A 19072-nucleotide genomic window follows, 5' to 3' on the forward strand; every position below is an offset into this window, starting at 1 on the left:
CACACAGGCGCGGGTCGCGCATAGAATGGAAATCGTATGCTTCTTGATTTTCACACACCGTGGAAAAACTTTTTCGCACTTCTCACTCGTTTTTCTTTTTTGCTTTACGCTATCACTTGAGCAAAACTTCTTTCAGCGGGGTTTTTTTTCTGTGCTTCTCGTTTTCTTCCACCACCTGCGATTGGTTAAATTTTCTTGTTTTGCTGAACTTCCTGGCTGATGTCGACGCTTTATCATATGGCACAAATTCACACTTGATTGGAATTTACACACACGCGCATACACACACACATGCACACATACACATGCAAACACTTGAGCGAGAATTGAAAGTGATCTTCAAACTTTTATGCTTTCTATTATTATCGGTTACGGGATGTATCTGAGACGCATTCAATTCGTTCCACACGCATGTTTTCTTGCCCTTCGAATCATTATAGGTATCGAGAACTTTGCCTGTACGTTAGAAACTCACTTATTCTGGACCATACCGGTACCACGAGAACCGTGCGAATGACGGGAAGAAGCCGTCGATTGTTGGTATATTAACAGCTAGCGTTAACTAGAACTAATCACCAATGCGTTTAATGCGGCCTAAGAACGTTATAAGGATAACATTTTGCACGTTTAGTATTCTTGACTTTGCTAAATTTGTCTCACTTGCTTGCTAGACGACATTTGACGTTCGTAAACGATACTATTGTGCTACCAACAGAACCATTCTCCAGACATCTTTATGGCGTGTTTTGGTGAAAGAAACACTCGCACAGGCGTGTGTAATTTATCAAACTCATTCACCACTGGCTCACTTTTGCACACGTTAGTTTTCTCTGCTTACACAACAATACAACAGTTGATAGGGTGCTTGATTTGGGTTGGAATTCTCACCACCCAGAACACATCCACAGTTCGATACCACGGTTTCTGCTTCAATGCATCCAGCAGAATCTCTCCAATACATCTGATGATCTAAAAGTAGAGGAGACGAATAAATAATTAGAACCTTCATTCTCGGCAAAGATATCCAGTGACAAGAGCATCCCCACTTAAATCAATTGATCGACACCTCATCCACAAACCAGCTGACAAGACTCTCTCTCTTGGTGTTTGACAACTCACATCCCTGCCTCGCACTATTTTCTACCACTAGCCATTTATCCAACAATGGAACTAGTCAAACAGTCCGGAGGGAAAGATCAGTGGAACCACATGGTTGTCTCTCTTCCTCCGAGTTGCCCACCGCACGCGCGTGTGGCCACAGAATGGAATATTCAATAATTCCAGCGCGCGCGGAAAGAATTCCCAGTTCTATTTCTATTTCTGGAATCCGGGTTTGGGGTACAGGAGGGGAAGAAGGTTAAAAAAAATGTGCCCTCCGCACATTGTGCCACCCTTTCCACAGAGTTGAACCTCCCGCAACCGGCAAGACTGCGCGCGTCCCAATGGCGGAAATGATTATTTATCTGAATGCACACACTACCAACGCACCGAAACGATTTGTGTGTTGCGTTAGGACTGGGGTTCACAATCACCAACCGGCTCCCATCTCACATCACCGCCGGTCATGCCGACACACACCACGCGCAGCATCCAACGCACTTCATGGCTAGATGATAGACGCCTCGCGCCATTTTGGACCGGTGAAAGAGAAAGTGTTCTTGACCCTTCCTTCACGGGCACGCTTTCAATAGAATATGGTTGCAGAGAGATGCGTGCTGAGAAGAATGCAGTTCACCGTTCACAATTAAAGTATCGGAAAAGCCACACTTACACGCACTATTCACAATGACCACCACGCACCGGAAACGACGAGGACGCTGCGTGTTGTGCTTTTGGGAACAAGCACTCCAAACGAATAGGGACGCGGACGCACGTTGCAATCGCGTTGGTTCGCACCGGCTTCTAAAAAAAAACTGAAGTCACCGCTGACATCACGCCGACGCTGAGAGTCCCCCTGGCTTGGGTTTTTGTTTGGACCGGTCAAGCCGCTACAGCGTGAGAGAGCGGTGAGCGCCGATGCAAGAGGCTTGCACAGTTGCGAGGGTTGCATTAGCAGTTGATAACCCCATCGAACAATTCGACGGGTCTTCATTGAGAGTCTTCGGAATTCAACGAAACTTCATTACCGGTTCATGTTTACTTTAGTAATGCATACAACTATAAATAAATCATGTTCAATTATCGTTATTATGTTTAATCAAGAATATCAAACTGAATAATACGATAAAAAAAGGATTATTCCACGTTTATCAAATAAGATTTCCAGAATAGTAGCCTGATGTCTGATACAACAAGACCGGTACAAAGTCCCATCTCGAATTTGCAGATGACTAACCAACTACGGACAAATAATGTCAAATGAAGCCAAACATGGCAATCACAAAACCCACATCACAAATCATATATTGCATTTAAACGTATTCTGAACACCGAATCACTTAATTCCAATAATTAATTAGATGTATCGATACACTTTACGATCGCTATGCTCTAACTCTAACTCACTCACCGGGAAACTTTTCGTCCCATCCTCACATTACTCTTTGTTATTCTTTCTCACCTCTCACCAACGGCATGCAGTGCGTACGATCGAACCTGCCCGCATAAACATATTTTCAATGTTTTGTGTGCGTGCGATCGAGTAGCTCTCCTTTTCTACCCACAAACGCCAGAGTGAGACCGCCGATAAGAAAGAGAATTGAAGGAGGAAACATAACAGCCCCTTTAACTCAGTGGCTCTCAAGCTGTTGCGATCGGAGAACTGAAAGAGATTGTACAACAGGTTGATAACTTCCATGCCCATAGGCTTGTGAGTTTAAGACGCTGGGTAATGATAATAGACGAGGTGTCTGTGCTGTAGCTTCAACCCAGACGCTTGAGACCCTCTGCCCTTACAAATAGAATGGAATGTAGATGAACGATAGGGTTGCGCGGGGCGCGGTGTGTGTCATGCTTAAATCGACAAGAAATTTACTTAACGCTGCGCATCGCTTTTGATAACAAATTGCGCCAACGTGCAGTAAAGTCGTTTGGAAAATAAATAATAAAAAGACACACGCATACAAATCCCGCTGCTCAGCATCGGTTAATGTTATTTACATATTGTTACTTCCATGATTTGGGACGGTTCAATTCATACTTCCTTTAATCTACCAATGTTTTACGAGTTCTAACGTTCGATTGTTGAACTTTTTTTAGTTGCTGCGTTTGAACTTTGAAGACATCGCGTTTCAATCGCTCACAGATTAGATAGGGCCTGATTTGTTGCAACCTCCGCGGAACGCAGCGCCGTTTAAAGTTCCCTTTTTTTGTTTGGAAGAACACGAAAAACAAATCGATCAACGTGTGATGTGATTTTTATGAGCGCATTTTACGTCTATCGCAATCGTTAAAGAGGAAAGTAACGGCAGCATATGAGTGAATTGGTGAATGATGTGGAAGGGTGTCTTTTCACTGTATTTTATTTTTTTATTCTCTGTTGCAATTTAAATACAGCGGCATGAAGGGAAACAAAAATGACTTTTATATAAAACAATTCTAACGCGAAATGATGATGCGTTTTCCAAGTTTTCTTCAAACATAAAAAATGGTTGTGTTTTTTTCAATTCACCGCGAATCACCCACCATGATGCTTCATTGTTTCGCCTGCTAAACTTTAACTCCGGGCCACCCTTACCGTCAGACCGGAGCCACAACAAATGGAGCTCCAATCCGCCGGATGAAAAACGGGAAAAAGCATGACCTTTTCCCGGGCTAAAAACCAAAACAAAGGAAAAATGGTTCCGGCGGGCCGGGGGAATGGGGCAGGGAAAATTGGTACGATTTTTCCCCCTTTTCCGGCCCCATGGGTTTGTCGGATTTCGGGTTACGGTTGGGTTGCGTTCGGGTGAGGGGCGCGAGTGCAATGAAACGAAACGGGGGAAGAAAACATTAAAGCGTCCCTACGTCAACGTCATAGACACACGTACACTGTTTCAAGTTTTTCTAGTTTTATGCTGGGGTCCAATAAAGTTGTTGTGTTCGCTGTTCACAAAGGCACCCTCCTAAAATGTCGAACCCTCACAATCCGCCTTGGACATTTGCGGACGTTCGGAGACCTCCATGCAATGACCCTCCCTACCCCGACTGATGACGTAGCACCTAATTTGCCAGCCATTTGTCGCGTTAGAAGGCTCACAGGTTTCCAGCAGGCGGGGTCGGCTAGAATCCGCGTGGCCCCTAATCCATTATCACGCACCCACACACTGTTCGGGTAGCGATACGAATAATCTCCCTCAATACTGGACACTGTTTGTACATATTAACTAAATAATCTACTTGCGAGCTACCGAACGACCGAGACCGGGAGAGAGAGAGAGAGACCGAGAAGGTTATGATGTGATTTGACTTTTTAATTAGTTTCATGCGTTCTAGGGGTCCTAGAATCGCATCGGCGGCGCACAGACGAACCTCGGCTGAGCAGGAAACAAGCTGGCAGCAATGGGAGTTCAATAACTCCGCCATCGACTGGCAGCCGTTTTCTTGGGCGGAAGCTATACGCTTTACCCGGTGAAGTCAAAACGGCGAGTCAAGGTTGGTTTTAAAAGTGTTATGCTTTTTCTCCTTTCTCGCAATGCAAATCCCCCGTACTGTTGTGGTGGGGTAGGTTGTGCGAAACACATAAAAAATCTTTTTTTTCCAGCTCCATGCTCCATTTCCAATCAGCCGAAGGGTAGCTATTTTTGAACATCGGATGCTGCAGCTGGATGCTTTTGTTTAAAAATGAGATCATTTCACAGCATGATGTTTGAATCGGAGCAGACGGGTTTTATGCGTTTTTTTTTGGTGTTTGGATAGAACGTCCCGCGAAGTGTAGGATCAGTGTGTTCACAATCTCACCAAACTCTACCAGAGTCTATTGGTTATGGAAACAAAAACCTTCGTTTGATGGAATATCCTTCCTGGAACACCACACACTACGGGAGTTACCTCGCATTTCATTTCTATATGACTCCAGAAACTTATCCTTTTTTTGCTAATTTATCTGACAATCACTTTTAAAGCGTTTTTCGGGCTCGCAATTCCTTTTAACCTCGAAATTCCTTTTATTATAGTATCTCCTTCAGTTGAGCACATTTTTTTAAGAAAAAAAGTATCGATTGATACACATTACAGCTAATTTTATAAATCTTTCTGCAGCACTTATTGTCTTAAATTTGACTTATGCAACTCACACTATATTTTATGCAAGTCCTATCAGTATTCAGTAAACCCCTAAATCTATTTTTAATACATTTGCTAGCATAAAAATAAATTGTTGTGTCTCATCATTATGCACATCCAATAAGTTTACTATTTTGAATTTGTTTCAATCAATTTCAATCAACACATTAATTGTGTTTTTATAAAAATTGTATGTTATGACATAGTTTGTTTAAATTGAATTGCTTCATTTAACTAAATTAATATTCACATATGCTTTCTCGTGATGAATTAACGTATTAGATATTTTACAATTTTAACCCTAATCAAACTGTAAATGGCACATATGAAATAGAAACGATTTAAAACATATAATTAATTTATCCTTCGTTTTCACGTCATTTGATTTCAGTTTAATCGCACTTTAACACTTGAACAATTCAGTAAGAACTTGGTAAGAAGGTTTTCTGTTTGTTCGCTAAAAGCTTTCACTTCGCACTGTATTACACAAAATATGGATTATTGCTGCCATCCGATGATCTCCCACACAGAAATGCCAACTTACTTTTGATGCTTTTGGAATCCGCTGTTCCGAGAGCGGTTTCGTCGCGTACAGTAACCGGAAAAACGAGCTGTAGTTTTCCGCCTGTCTTCACCGGAAACGGAACAAACAGCACTCACGGACGCCCATCAACAAAAATACACATGTACGTTCACACATTCGCACTCTTCCACTGGTCTTGCCGGTGATGCCTTTTTCCCGGGTGAAGCAGGACGATAGCGAAACGGTGGAGCGGCGGCGGATTTGATCCGAATCAGGCCGCACCGGAACCGCACACAAACATACACGCACACACACAATCACACGCGGGCGCACGTGTACACGCTAACACCACGTTTGACACGGGTGGTGTTGACGAAAGGAGCTGTACTGAACATCCCCCATCCACCGCCGTGAAGCACAGCGGGCGCGTAAAAGTCCACACGGGTATCCGACACACGGCGTGGCGTGCGAAAATTCGTGCGATCTGCCGGCCTCGAACGTCTACTCGCATCTGGCAGACCGTCAGCGTCAACACCGTTGGCACCCGAACCGGGCCACTTCTTCGGGCCGGTCGGTTTGATGACGAAGGCGTCCTGTCGTGGGGCCAGCCGGACAAGGATGGAGCACACGGGGCCCGGTGAAGCCGCAGTCAATGAAAGCACGAGCAACTTTTCCATCCACCGCGAACGGCAGACGGCAGATGACGCTGCTGATGATGCTGATGACTGAGATGGGAGCCGAGCATGGGGATGCGTGATCGTTCATCTCACGGCCGCTCCCGGTCGCTCAGTCGCGGCAGGAGGAAGGACCGATTGGGAAGCTTTTCCGAACGGCAATTTTCACCGGTAGACGCTTTTCCCGGTGTCGGAAAATTGGCGAGCGCACGCACAGCGCGAGAGACTGCCTGAATGGGCAAACGGCTCGCTCTTTACGCTCTTTCGTGCTCGCGTCGATTTGGGTCTCGTGAATCCCGCACGAGCGTGTCGGCAAAGCAATGAAGAGAGTTTGCGCGCTGTTTTCCTCCCATTTTTCACCCTCGATAACTCCCCGCGCCGGCTCCACAGCATCCGGAAAAGCGGCTTGTTTATTTATGAAACGACCAAACGAACGCGACCCGATCGGATCGGTTCCCGAGGTTTCCGAGTGCCGGTTCGCAGTGCGAGAGCGCTCCAGCCGGTGCTGTCGGTAGTTTTCCAACCCGCTACCAGGACAACCAGTTACTAACCCAACGGGCTGCCCGCACCCCGTCCTCATCCTTTCCACCGGGAAAACAACGCTTCCCGTCCTTCCCGTCCGCCAGCGAATGCCGGCTGTGTCGGGCGTGCGTCGTACGGACGCTTTTCCCCTAACTGCTCGCGCCCCACTCCCGCTAGCCTCGTCACTCCCGGCACTACGGCAGGTTGGAATGCTTTTTTCACAGGAAGAAATGCGAAAAATACTGAGAGAACTAAATAAAACAGGGGGGAAGAAATTTTGCCTGGTGGAAATTGTTAAGTGACGCGGTTGCAACACACGTGGAACGGCTGATGCTGAGTTGGTTCGTGTGTGTGGACGGCACATAGGGGGCAGCAGGAATGTATCCAACTTCATGCCGGTTTTTTTCCTCGCTTTCCTCGCGCTACCCCTTGAACGAGCGGAATGGGGGTCCATCGGCAAGCGTTTTGAGCAAATGTTTCGATCAAAATCCTTCGGAAGATGGTGATGCTAAGTAATGCATATCTAGCGAAGCGCTGTGAAGGAATCTCGCCGGTGGAAATCATTGAAATAAGTAGTTTCGTTGCATTTCGTTGCTGGAATGGTACTGCTGTGTTGAAGAATGTTTACTGCTACATTTTGTTGTTAAAATCGGGCTACTCTTGAGTTATTCGGCGTTTTGTATTTTCTACGTTTATTCCTTCGTTTATAATTATTTGGACTAAGGGTAGCTCTATTGAATGCACGGTTTAATAGTCGAGTTATGACTTCAATAACTTATCCGATAGCCACTCAATGAATCTTTTGTGGTGGGTAATGAGTTAGCAGTACCTTAAATTAGTTTAAAGTAATTGAAGAAGCATGGATTTTCCAATTATATGTCGGTGCATCTGGAATTATTCTAATTACTGTAACATAAAATAAATATGACTATTGGGAACACTTCAACAGTGGGTGAAATGTCCCCAACGACCTGGCAGATAGAGCTAGGGAAAAGTTTTAGCGACATACAAGAGGAAGAAAAAAAAGGATAAAACCGATCACAGGATGCACCTGCGATCTCTTTCAAAAACGACACGTGAAGAATAAAGACCAATTTTTTGGCACACGGAATAACCGTGTCCGGCAAAAGAAGTCTTTTTTCAGTTAATTCGTTAGTAAACCTATAGTTTTCTAACAATGACTAACAAACCTGGAAACTTGAATAATAACACAAAGTCATCTACTTATGAACGGCACCCACCGTGGCATGCCCAACTGCAGTATTCGTTGCATACTTGTACGTTGGCTCGCATGCAAGTATTGCTTTGACACAAGATGCATAGTGAACAGCGCCATCTAGCGTACAGGCGAAGAATGGTTTGAATGTTCAAATTAACGTCAAACGGTTTTAATCAAAATATTATGCGTTTTGTATTTTGATTTATTTTCTTCTGTGTAATATATTGAACCTGAATGCGATACAGTTCCTTGCTGAGAACCTCTCTACAGATAATTTCAAATTACAATCCACGATATCCACGCAAATTCAATCAACGTACAAAGATATTTTCCCCGGTGTAGAATGCGTAACAAAATCGGGCAAATAGGGGTGTGATATATCGATCTGTTACTGTCTTGCAGGAGCCTCCTTTCTGTAGAGTACCTTCGTGCTATACTACACGCCAAGCTAAACACATGATCATGTTAACCTTCTCGTGTATCGAGGAGCTTACTTGAAATATATAATATTCTTCAGTTTTTTAGAACAGATGTACAAACTTCCAATCTTTCATTTATTCAACATGTGCTCAATGTCTTTTTTATGAACCAACTATGAATAGAACATTGAACTAGATGCATACAGTTCCTAAAAACAAAACATCAGCTTCAGCAACGATCAATTATTTCACCGTTTCCTTTATCCAATTGCTGACACTGTCCAAGTTCACAAAAATCTCATTACCCTCGGCACGGCAGTACGGAAAGTTAAACACCATCAACCCGGCCAGGAAGTAACGAGGCACCTTGTCAACCCGCTTGATGTACTGCAGTGGCGACCCCGTTGCGTAGTTGTGACAGTGACCCTTCGGGCGAGTTTTGTACACCGCGCACAGCATGTCTTCCGATGATCCTAGCTGAATTCCGAGCTTTTCGTACGCTTCGCGACAGGTCTCTACCGATGAGAGATTCATCGCGTCACGTTCCAACTTCGGGAAGAGGAATTTGTTACGCTTCCAGCCACTTAGCGTTAAACTAGTCTCTTTGTAGTCGTCAATGCTTGGAAGACATACTGGCTTGATGTTGGGTTTGGCTGTGTCGGCATTATGCTTCAGTTTCAGCAGGGCCAAATTGTTGGAGTACAGTGGTACATTGTAGTTAGGATGGAAGAACACCTGTTCGATGTTGATTGATTGAGACGTGGTGGTGACGCTTGGTTTACTACCTTCGGAATCTTCCACTGTGCGAATGTTGTACTCTCCAAGGCGAACAGATTTGCTGTAGAAGAAAGAAACATATGATTTGTAGTACTTGAACTGCCTGATAACTGTCTGATATCTCTTACAGATTGTAGTTACTGAATATCCCATCTATGCAGTGCCCTACTGTAAGTACATATCGTGGATGTACGAGCACTCCGCTACACACGAGATGGATCTGGGCCTTATCTAGCTGTCGGAATTCCAGCAGCACATTCCACGGATATTGATTGAACACGGGCTTCAGCATCTCATCCTCTATTTCCGAGTTCCTTGCCACGCCACAATCTTCCAACTTCAGAAGATTTCTGTCATCTACGATTTGCTGATGAGCAGTGATCCATTTCGCGTACTGAGCAACATCGGTGTAGGTAGCCGGCAATGCCGCATTGCACGTTGACTCCCCATTATCGAGATCCCGCCTGGCAGCGGCACTCACAATACCACGTAGATACCATACATTATCCTTCGCAAAGTACAATCCACCGCCACTGTCACCGGAACACACGTTAGCACCCGTTTCTGTCCCGATGGCACACAGTTTGCCCACATCCTGGGGCAGAAAGCGAACGTGTTCGGGTAGCTGCTCGATGCACTTCTGCTTCTCAATGACCTTCATTGCGGCTTGCTGAAGCGTTTCACTGATGCGATGAAATTCATCAAACCCAAACCCAACGGCAATACCCGTCTGGGCGCTGACGTCGATCAGTGATGCGTTGTACGAATGCCACAGACAGATAGGGAAGATGGCGAACGACGCGAACGAGATCACACGATCAGGACGCATCAGCGCAATATCGTTGTAGAACTTTCGACTGTGGTACTTGGGATGTAGGATGATCTCGAACAGGTTGTAAAGCACCACGTTAGGGTCAGTGTCGTTGTAAAGATGGTACAATCCCGCTTTAATGAAATATCGTTCCGGGTCCGGTTCCTGTATACAGTGAGCAGCTGCAAAAACAAAACGTTGCTTGGGACGCAATTACTACGCACGGTTACGGTCGTCGAGCTTCTCACCCGATAGAATGAAGTTTTCGCTGATAATCGATCCGCCGCATTTGTACTCGGGCTTAGCCGTCTTTCCGCGGGCAAAGAGAGCCACATGCCATGGCCAATCGCCCGGTTCGGCTTTGATTCCTTTTGTCACCAGTCCCATCGGTGCTAGGCGGCGAACTCCACAGGTGGCTATTAAAAAAAAAAGAAACGTTAACAAGTGGGCACGCGGAAATGGCTGATTTATTAGCTGAATTACACGAATAAACTTCAGCAGCTTGTTGCACCGCAAGCATCACCAATAGAGCCAATGGGATTCCCCAACAATCGCTGATAACCTTTCCCATGCCTGCGATGGACGACACAAGAACAGGACAGACACAACTGTTCGATCCCAGCACAACGTACCTAATGAGATGCTTTTTACAAAACAACCCCTCATATAGCTAACGATCTCAGCGAGAGAATACCCGTCGAGAGATTAAGGTTGACGGGATCCGGCAAATTCGGAGCGATGTACATTTGATGAAAGTCAAACGTCAGAAAAACGCACACAGTTCATGGTGGGAGCTGGCTTTTGTTCTTTTTTATTAATCGGACCGATCGTTCCGACTACTTACGTAGTATACAAAGAGGTAACATAAAGTTAAGAGAAGGGTATACCGCTACTAATATATAATTAACTAGATTTTATGCTATGCTTCACGTACATCGGAGGTTCACCGCAAAAGGGTTTTGTGCCACTTCACGTACATCGAATATGTTTGCATTATTTGTCCCGCGCGCGCAGACACGCTTGGGCTTGTGTATGTATTTATTTTATTCATCATTTAAGTACTTGCGCCTGCAAACTGTGCACGCTGCACCACATACGGAAAGAGACTGTTTAAAAAGTGGTTGGTGGTTGGTGGATACAATGCTGTACTAATTCGTAGAGGTTTTAAGTGTAACGATCATGGCGGTTACGATGTACATCGTGTGTGTGTGTAGGTGTAGGTATCTCTCCCTGCTTTCCCTACAGTGTTTAATCAATATCGTACTCGTATTTCCCCTTTTGCAGAGCGGATGCGAACGGGGTGAGTGGCTTTTCGAAAGCTAAGGATCTAAACGCTTTTAGAAAGTACTTTATCACATCGCACATTTGCGGATCAGCAAATACTCGGAGAACTGTTGCGTCTCGACACCGCCGCCGGTGCTGGCCTCGACGCTGAAGCCCGCATTTAGCAGCCGCGTCAGCACCTGGATGGAGTTGAGCTTGCAGTACCCGTTCAGCGGAAACCGTATCACCTGTCGGCCGTCGAACTGATTCCAGGCGGCACCGGTCCGTGCGTCCAGGATCGCCTGGTTCGTCTCGGGAAACACTTCGTCCAGCACGGCCCGCTCGGCCGAGATCAGTATGCGTTCGCCCAGGTCCGGGGAAATGTGCAGCGCCACCACATCGTGGTTGGTAGTGTCCGTCTGTACGCCACCCTTGCATTTACTCCGATTGCCCCCGAACGGTGGGATACCGTTCCCGCTACGCTGACGCTCTTTCTTCAGATGTTCGATCTGTTTGATCATAGCTGAGAGAAAATGGACACAAATTCAGTGAAAATCCTTCAAAGAAAAATTATCCTGTGGAAGCCACTTCTTGCTATACTCACGAACAATATCGAAATATTTGGCCTCTTCCAGCAACAGCTCCAGATCCGGGAAGTCTTCCGACACCAACAATTTCGAGTTGCGCATAAAGTTAAGTATATGGCGAAACATGCCTCCATCGCGATCAATGAAATAGTGTTGCTTGAGCGAATCCAGCACGATCGGGATGCAGCCATTAAACAGCTTGGCTAGCCGCGAGTCGGGATATCTAGCATAAAAGGAGATATAAACAATACGTACACAATATTAATTATGGCTCACATCTATTCCAAACTCAAATCAAAAGCTTCATTTTCCTCGCAGAATGTAATTCGCAAAGCAAAATATCTTTAGCTAGTCAAACTACCTGATATAATTAACTTACTAAGATTTAGAACAGTAATATTTGCCTGTATAGCGATGTGATCTCGTTTGTCCCAAGCTTAGAATGATCGCAAGGATCTTCTACCAAATTTACTTCAAGAATGTCCTCATCAACTTCCTCTATTCTTGACGAATCTCTCATTTATCTATACAAGATCTTCGGCTGAAGTAGGTAAAACTTCACATCTGCAATTCTCCATAGGTCATTCTTCATTCATCTACCTGTATTAGGTTAGGCAATTTTCAATTCGCTTGTCAAAGCTCCTCCAACGTGCAAGAGCCTTCTAAATAAATGATTCCTCAGCTGCAGTACATTGTATTCATGTTGAAAATGAAACTTCCCTTCTTCGCTACTTACTTGGTTAATGTTTCCAGCGAGCTGGTGTAGATCGTACCACCAACATCGATGTGCACCGGTGCGGTGTACTTGGATGCTGCAGCCACACACGGTATGCCGGTAATCTGCTTGTGGTTCGAATGATGGTACCCACTGCCAACGCCGGTCACTGCCGGCGAGACGGCCGGTATCGGTGGGGTGGGTGTGGGCGAGGACGAGTTGGAAATGGTCGGCGATGTGGTGGGCGAGGTGCTGATTTTGATCTGCGTCGCTGTGAAGAGGCGCGTCGCGGACAGGTCGCGAGGCTCGAGCGGTTTCACGTCCCGTTCCGCTGCGCGATCACGTTCGCGATCGCGGTCACGATCACGGTCCCGCTCCATATCGCTGTTACATTTCCTTCTGTGAATGAATGCATGAAGCAGAGAAGAAGGGTAGGGAATGTAGTGCAACAGTCAGTGCCAAGTGTCCTCAAGTGTCAAGTGATCGTGTCGTGGTGAAAACAGAAGAAACCTGCACAGGGTTGGGCAGCGGCATGGAGTGGTTGGCATGGTCCAATTGAGTCCCCGCAGGCAATGCAACCACCGTGGTGCCGTGTTCTGTTGTCAAGTTATCAAAAAATATAATTAATACTTCTCATAGCCCTTTCCCGCGATTCGCTACCTCCCGCCTACCACTATCCGCCATGTTGAACCCTTCTATACCTCACATTTGGAGCTCTCTCTCTCTCTCTCTCTCTCTCTCTCTCTCTCTCTCTCTCTCTCTCTCTCTCTCTCTCTCTCCCATTTCATCTGTAAATTTTTGGAGCTCGGTTCTTTTTCCTTGCGGGCATACGCAGGTCCACACGGACCAGCTGTGCCCGGCTGTGGGTTAAACGCTAGGGTGTCGTCGTTTACAAATCCGTGACTGTTTTTCGGTACATTAAATCATGCCCGCACTTCTTTGGGCGATATAATTTTATAAATATATTGCATTACCCTCACTCTTCACCCATCGATGCTGCCCGGTGTGCGTTCGTTCGATTTGCCTAAAGGCTCCTGGGCAGAGAGTTGGCGTTCATGCGTTCATTTGACAGCAGTGTGGAAATGGGCGAGAATGGAGCATTGTGGAATTGTAAAACGAAACGAAAAAACCTCAGCAGAAAAAGCATAACATAAGCCCCACTCCCCGAAGCGATACACAATATCATGGATTGAATCCTTTGCAAAGGATGGGGATATGAACAGTCCACATGAAAAAAAAAACAGTGGTACCAAAAGTGAATTTTTCACTCTTTCCGTACAACCCCAAAATGCACACCGATGGTTTGGGCGACCGCCGCAGCTTGACAGCATGTCCTTGGGGCAGCTCATGAATTCCTGTTGCGACGAATGGTTTCCTTTCGGACGATTGGTGATGATTGAGCGTGGTACCGTCCGCGGTTCTTACCCCGGAGGGATCTAAGAAGAGGTAAATACGGCGTAGTAATTTGGGAGTATCGAGGCAGAAAATCATTTCGAATTTTGGCTGCAGCGGTAAGAGCCGGAGGGAAGGGGTGTAATACGAAAAAAACCTTGGTGCACCCGAAGTGACAAGGGCGTTGCTCATCATCACCGGACTCGCTTGGTTGCAGTGCCGGTTGTGCCGATGCCGACTCGCGGAAATGCTCGCGTAGGTCGCATTATGTGTCCTCAGGCACCACCGTGAACCCGTTATTCTTCCAACGGGAAGGCATAGCATGGCAATATTGAAATCATTGCGATTAATTTGACCCTCTTAGGAGTGCGATGCCAAGAAAACGTGGCTGAACAAATATGCAATGCAGGAAACGATTGTAGAACGAACAATTTGGAACAAACGAAGCTGATACGAAGATTTCGAAGATAATATTTTATAAGATAATATAAGATGGATATTTTATAAATAAAACAACAACAGAAAATCGTGATGGTTTGATATCAATGTATAATAATTAAATAAAATCAACCCTATATTGGAATCGTTTATCAAGTTTAGACAATCATGAGTCAAGGTACAATAGGCACCTGATATTATTACCTTTTCCACCATTTCCTTTACAATGCCAAGATATCCAACATTCTTCACCATTGGCTTCCAAGACTAAGTTATAGTTGCAGATACCCTCTGGTCAGTAGAAAAGCCGTAACCGTCTGTTACAACTCCCAAACTCCCAAGGAATCTTCTTGACCACTCAGCAATAGTCTTCCATGATCTTTCCATCCAGCTTCACCAGAAACCAAAGCATATTCCACTACGCACGCTACGAAGTTTGGTTTTAATTTGTTAAAATTACCTCCGTTTACATCAACAATACCCTTGGTTGTGGATCCTTCCTTCGGCTAGTGACGATAGTTTCCCATATTACCATATGGAGCATCTTCCCGTTTGACCATTACTCGGTTGTTCTTCTCAAAATACGAACCATTACACTACAACCGAGGGTCAGAAACTTCCCTTCCAATCCGAAAGCTGACCATCAATAGTGCAACAATAACAAAACATGGAAATATGTTATTCTTTCGTAAAGGAAAGGTTGCAGTAGGTGTTCCAGCAAGGTGTTTCGGGTCGTGCATAAAGGGTAGGAAAATGGAATGGAAATTCAATGAATCCTTCCAATGAAGCGTTAACTGTAGCGCATGCTGGTCTGCTGATGGATCTCGTTTGCGATCGAGCAAAAGGAAGCATTTATTTTCATTCAAAGTTTTTACTTCTTGGACTTACTGTTTTTCTGGATGATTTCACGATGAATAATGTTTGGCTAGGGTAAATAAAGAAACTTGTGGTATGTGGTAATAGGTTGGGCAGCTGTTAAATTTCCCATGTTTTACGTTGCTGCGTTACGTAGGAGCGTAGTTTATTTCGAATGAACCGAAGGGATCTGATTCTTTTACAGGCATTTTTTGAGACTTTTTATTAAAGAGCATAAAACATATGCACATATAATCCTTTAGATATAATTTTATGATGACAGGACGTGGATATTAAATTACAAGTCTCTCTTTAAATCTCTCGTATGCAGCAAGTGATTTTTATTCGACTGATGGTAAGAATTGCTGAACTGGGCGCTGACATCAACGTCCCAAAAGCCTGGTTACACATAATTAATATACTTTAGGTGATCGTATGTGTATGTAGACGCTCCAAATGTCTTCTACCTTGAACTATATGAGAGCAATAGAAGGATGCTGCAGCAATATCACATCCTGAAGATGTTTCTTTATCGAGAACATTTCTTGTGAGCTATGAAATGCATTCGTTACAAGTCCAGCATAGTTCTGAGACATGAATTCTTTACCAACTACGAGAATTTAATAGCTTAGGCTAAGAGGAAAGCACCCATAATATTTTTTGAGCCCTGAAGTATGAAAGGATAATATACGAAATAATGTGAAAAGTGTACATGTACTGCACTCAAATTGAGGTCTGGAGAGCTGGTCATGCCATTTGAATGTTATCAAACTATCAGGGATTAAAATATCAAACGACACGTTTGATTAATGCTTATTCAGAAATAATTTCGAAATATCTATTATACTGCGTCGAAATAAACCATTCTACGGATGGCATTATAGCACTGGATAAGACCACCACGACGCTAATACATCTCACCCAAAAACTGCACTCAAGCGAACTTCAGTCCAAAAACCAAACCTCACCCCAAACCAGCATGCAGTTTGCATTATATGTGTACACGTTTGAATGTGTGCACAGCCATTCGCCTATTTCCCGCACTATGCCAGCACTTGTTTTCCATTTATTGAAAACTTACCGACGCCCTCCCTGTCTCGCAGCAGCAGGTTGACGCAGCATATCCTAATGCCGTATTTCATCATTTCATAATTTAAATAGTTTTAGCTTCGAATCCTGGCGACTCATCCCGGTGTGTCGCTCGGTCCCGCTGGGTTGAAGTCGGAGGTTAAGCACCATCATGCCTTCCATCCCATTTAGTTAAACATTGCCGCTTTCCCGCTTGGCAGCAGCGTACCGGGGAGGTATCGGGGAGGTACGGGTAAACTATCCCGGGAAAATTAGTATGTACATCCGAAAAATAGAAATTTTACCCCCAGAAAATCGAAATGCCTCGCCTGTGCGAAAGGCAGTGGCGGCACCGAAGAAGAGTAAAAAAAGGCAACAATTCGGCAACGAAACATGGCGGCCAAAAGTGCACCCACCAAACAAGGGTTCGGTACGCCGGCAAGGTTGGGGTGGTGGGAGGTGTGTACATTTAAATGGATATTTTCGATACGGTGGCCACGGCTTTTTCTAGTGCCGCGCCGTTCTTTTCCGGTCGCAGATGAAAGGCAGTGCAAGGTAATGGGTAACCGGTACTACCAACAGTATTCACATTTGATTTTACGTCGCTGAATGCGGGTCTGGTGGTGGATGGGTGGGTGGGTTATGGGAATCTGGGGGTGGTGTTCTCCTGCCACCCATAGATTGCATACCCCATTGCTGGTTTCAAAGACCCGACCTCGGTCCAAAACTGTCCGCCTGCGCTATGTGACTTTGCATAAACTATCCCAAGCGATCGTGTTGTTTCCCCTGTGAGTATGTGAGTACGTGCGTACGTGTGAGTGTGTGTGTGTGTGTGTGTGTGTGGATCGAGCCACAGACCCGTTCATGCACACCAATAAATAGTGCATGATAAATTTGTACATTTTAGATTATTTATTCAAAATATATTACCTCCGGGGGCGGAATCGAATGGTGAATTATGGCTGAAAAATATTTTCCTACGCTGTGTGCAGCCGGATTCCGGACACCCGTACCGAACCACCCCGTTCGTGCATGCACCTTCCGCTGGTCAGGAGATTTTCAGGAGATTTTCGCGGCATTTCCCTCCCCCCCCCCAATCACACACACACACATGGGAGGCTCACATTTCCGTGGCGCGCCAGGTGAAGGTTAGGAAAATACTTCAACCCCGTAAATGGTTCTTTCCCCAGCGTTGTAACTGGTTTGGCCCGGTGCATTTTTCGGTGGTGTCGGTTTCGGTTCGCAACATCGCGATTGAATTTTCCCACCACTCCCCCACCCCGTTGGCAGGTGGCGTTCACGTTCGCGCAGGGTTTGGCAATGCTTGTGGAATAATAAATCCTAGCGCAAAATCGCACGTGACGCACGCTTCGTGGTTGGGTTAATTTTTAACGTGTAAGTTAATTTATTTTGTATTCACAATTCGTGCGGCAGCGAGGTGGTTGCAGCGAAGCGTAAACAATTCCCATTGCCCTTTGCTGGGCGATTGTTGTTGTTTTGTTGCCAACGAGTTGGAGTGCAAACATTTTTTTTTTGAAATGCATCGAACATTTGTGCATTTGTGTCAGGATAGTTATTTGTAAAGATGTTGTTTATCATAGCTGGATTAAATATATTTTCATATTTATGTTACTCACAATACAATATTTACTTCGTTGTACATTAAACACATGTTTGTAGTAGCACTAAAACAATTCTTTTTTTAATTTAGAAATATTTTACGATGTCATTTCGTTTATTGTGCTTTGTTCCAACACTTGTTTATTCAATTCCGTTGCTGTTAGATTAATTTAATTTTAATGCTTCTACTATTGCAAACATGTTTTAATTTTAATGAAAGCCATTAATACTTGTAGCATTTTTCTGACGGTTTAATAAAAAAGAAATATTTTCATGTTTATATTTTAAATTCTTAATTTAAAATTATAATTTATTTATTTCATGCATATATAAAGACCATATTTCATAGAAGCCTCCTCTGGAGAACCCAACGATCACTGCTACCAACTGATATTTTTAATATTTTTGATTTAATTTTCCATTGTATCGTTTATCGTTTCATATTTCTGTGGTTAGCCTCCATTGTTTTACTTCAAAGGTTGAGGAAACCCTGCAAAGATATCAAAATGTACTTTGCATCCCCTAGGGAAAAATGTTAATACGCGGTTGGTCAGTAGGTATGGGTTTTGATGGAATAGGGCAAAGAGACCTTTTTAAATAGGAACACCCATACCCATCTCATCATAAACATGGCGAACCATACTGGAAATCCTACATTGGTCATTAACAAAAACCAAAAGAAAACAATTGCCTATATCACACGAATTGGAAGAAAGCCCAATCCTGCATCGCCCTCAAACTGGTCCGTTTCATCAAAAGATGTGACGACCAAAAGGAGCAAAAAAAGAAACCACGCGCAATCGTGGCTGGTAACGTGCTACAGAAAACATTTAGCGCGCAACATCCGTATGTTTGCTTTCCTTGGAACCGGCGTGACCCAGCGTGAGATCCCGGATCGCCTGTTGGTACGGTTAACCCCGAGATCGGAGTAAACTGTTGCGCGAAAATTGTATCATTTGTTGATGGTAAAGTGATTCCGACTAGGTC

The 19072-nt window shown here is 44.7% G+C and overlaps 2 protein-coding genes across 2 annotated transcripts; both read right to left on the bottom strand.

The window, feature by feature from the left end:
- Window positions 1-8673: 8673 nt before the first annotated feature.
- Window positions 8674-10718, bottom strand: LOC128303711 (transmembrane protease serine 9-like). Its single transcript, XM_053040761.1, has 4 exons — window positions 10631-10718; window positions 10396-10563; window positions 9465-10329; window positions 8674-9397 (listed from the first exon to the last, which is right to left on the bottom strand). The coding sequence occupies exons 1-4, from the start codon at window positions 10716-10718 to the stop codon at window positions 8803-8805; spliced, it is 1716 nt and encodes a 571-aa protein (XP_052896721.1). The 3' UTR covers window positions 8674-8802.
- Window positions 10719-11499: 781 nt separating this feature from the next.
- On the bottom strand, window positions 11500-13101 carry LOC128304192 (BTB/POZ domain-containing protein Tiwaz). The gene is made up of 3 exons (XM_053041353.1): window positions 12734-13101; window positions 12015-12220; window positions 11500-11933 (listed from the first exon to the last, which is right to left on the bottom strand). The coding sequence occupies exons 1-3, from the start codon at window positions 13090-13092 to the stop codon at window positions 11500-11502; spliced, it is 999 nt and encodes a 332-aa protein (XP_052897313.1). The 5' UTR covers window positions 13093-13101.
- Between the last annotated feature and the right edge of the window lie 5971 nt (window positions 13102-19072).

The sequence above is a fragment of the Anopheles moucheti genome, chromosome 3, assembly GCF_943734755.1.
Source record: "Anopheles moucheti chromosome 3, idAnoMoucSN_F20_07, whole genome shotgun sequence".
Classification (NCBI taxonomy): domain Eukaryota; kingdom Metazoa; phylum Arthropoda; class Insecta; order Diptera; family Culicidae; genus Anopheles; species Anopheles moucheti.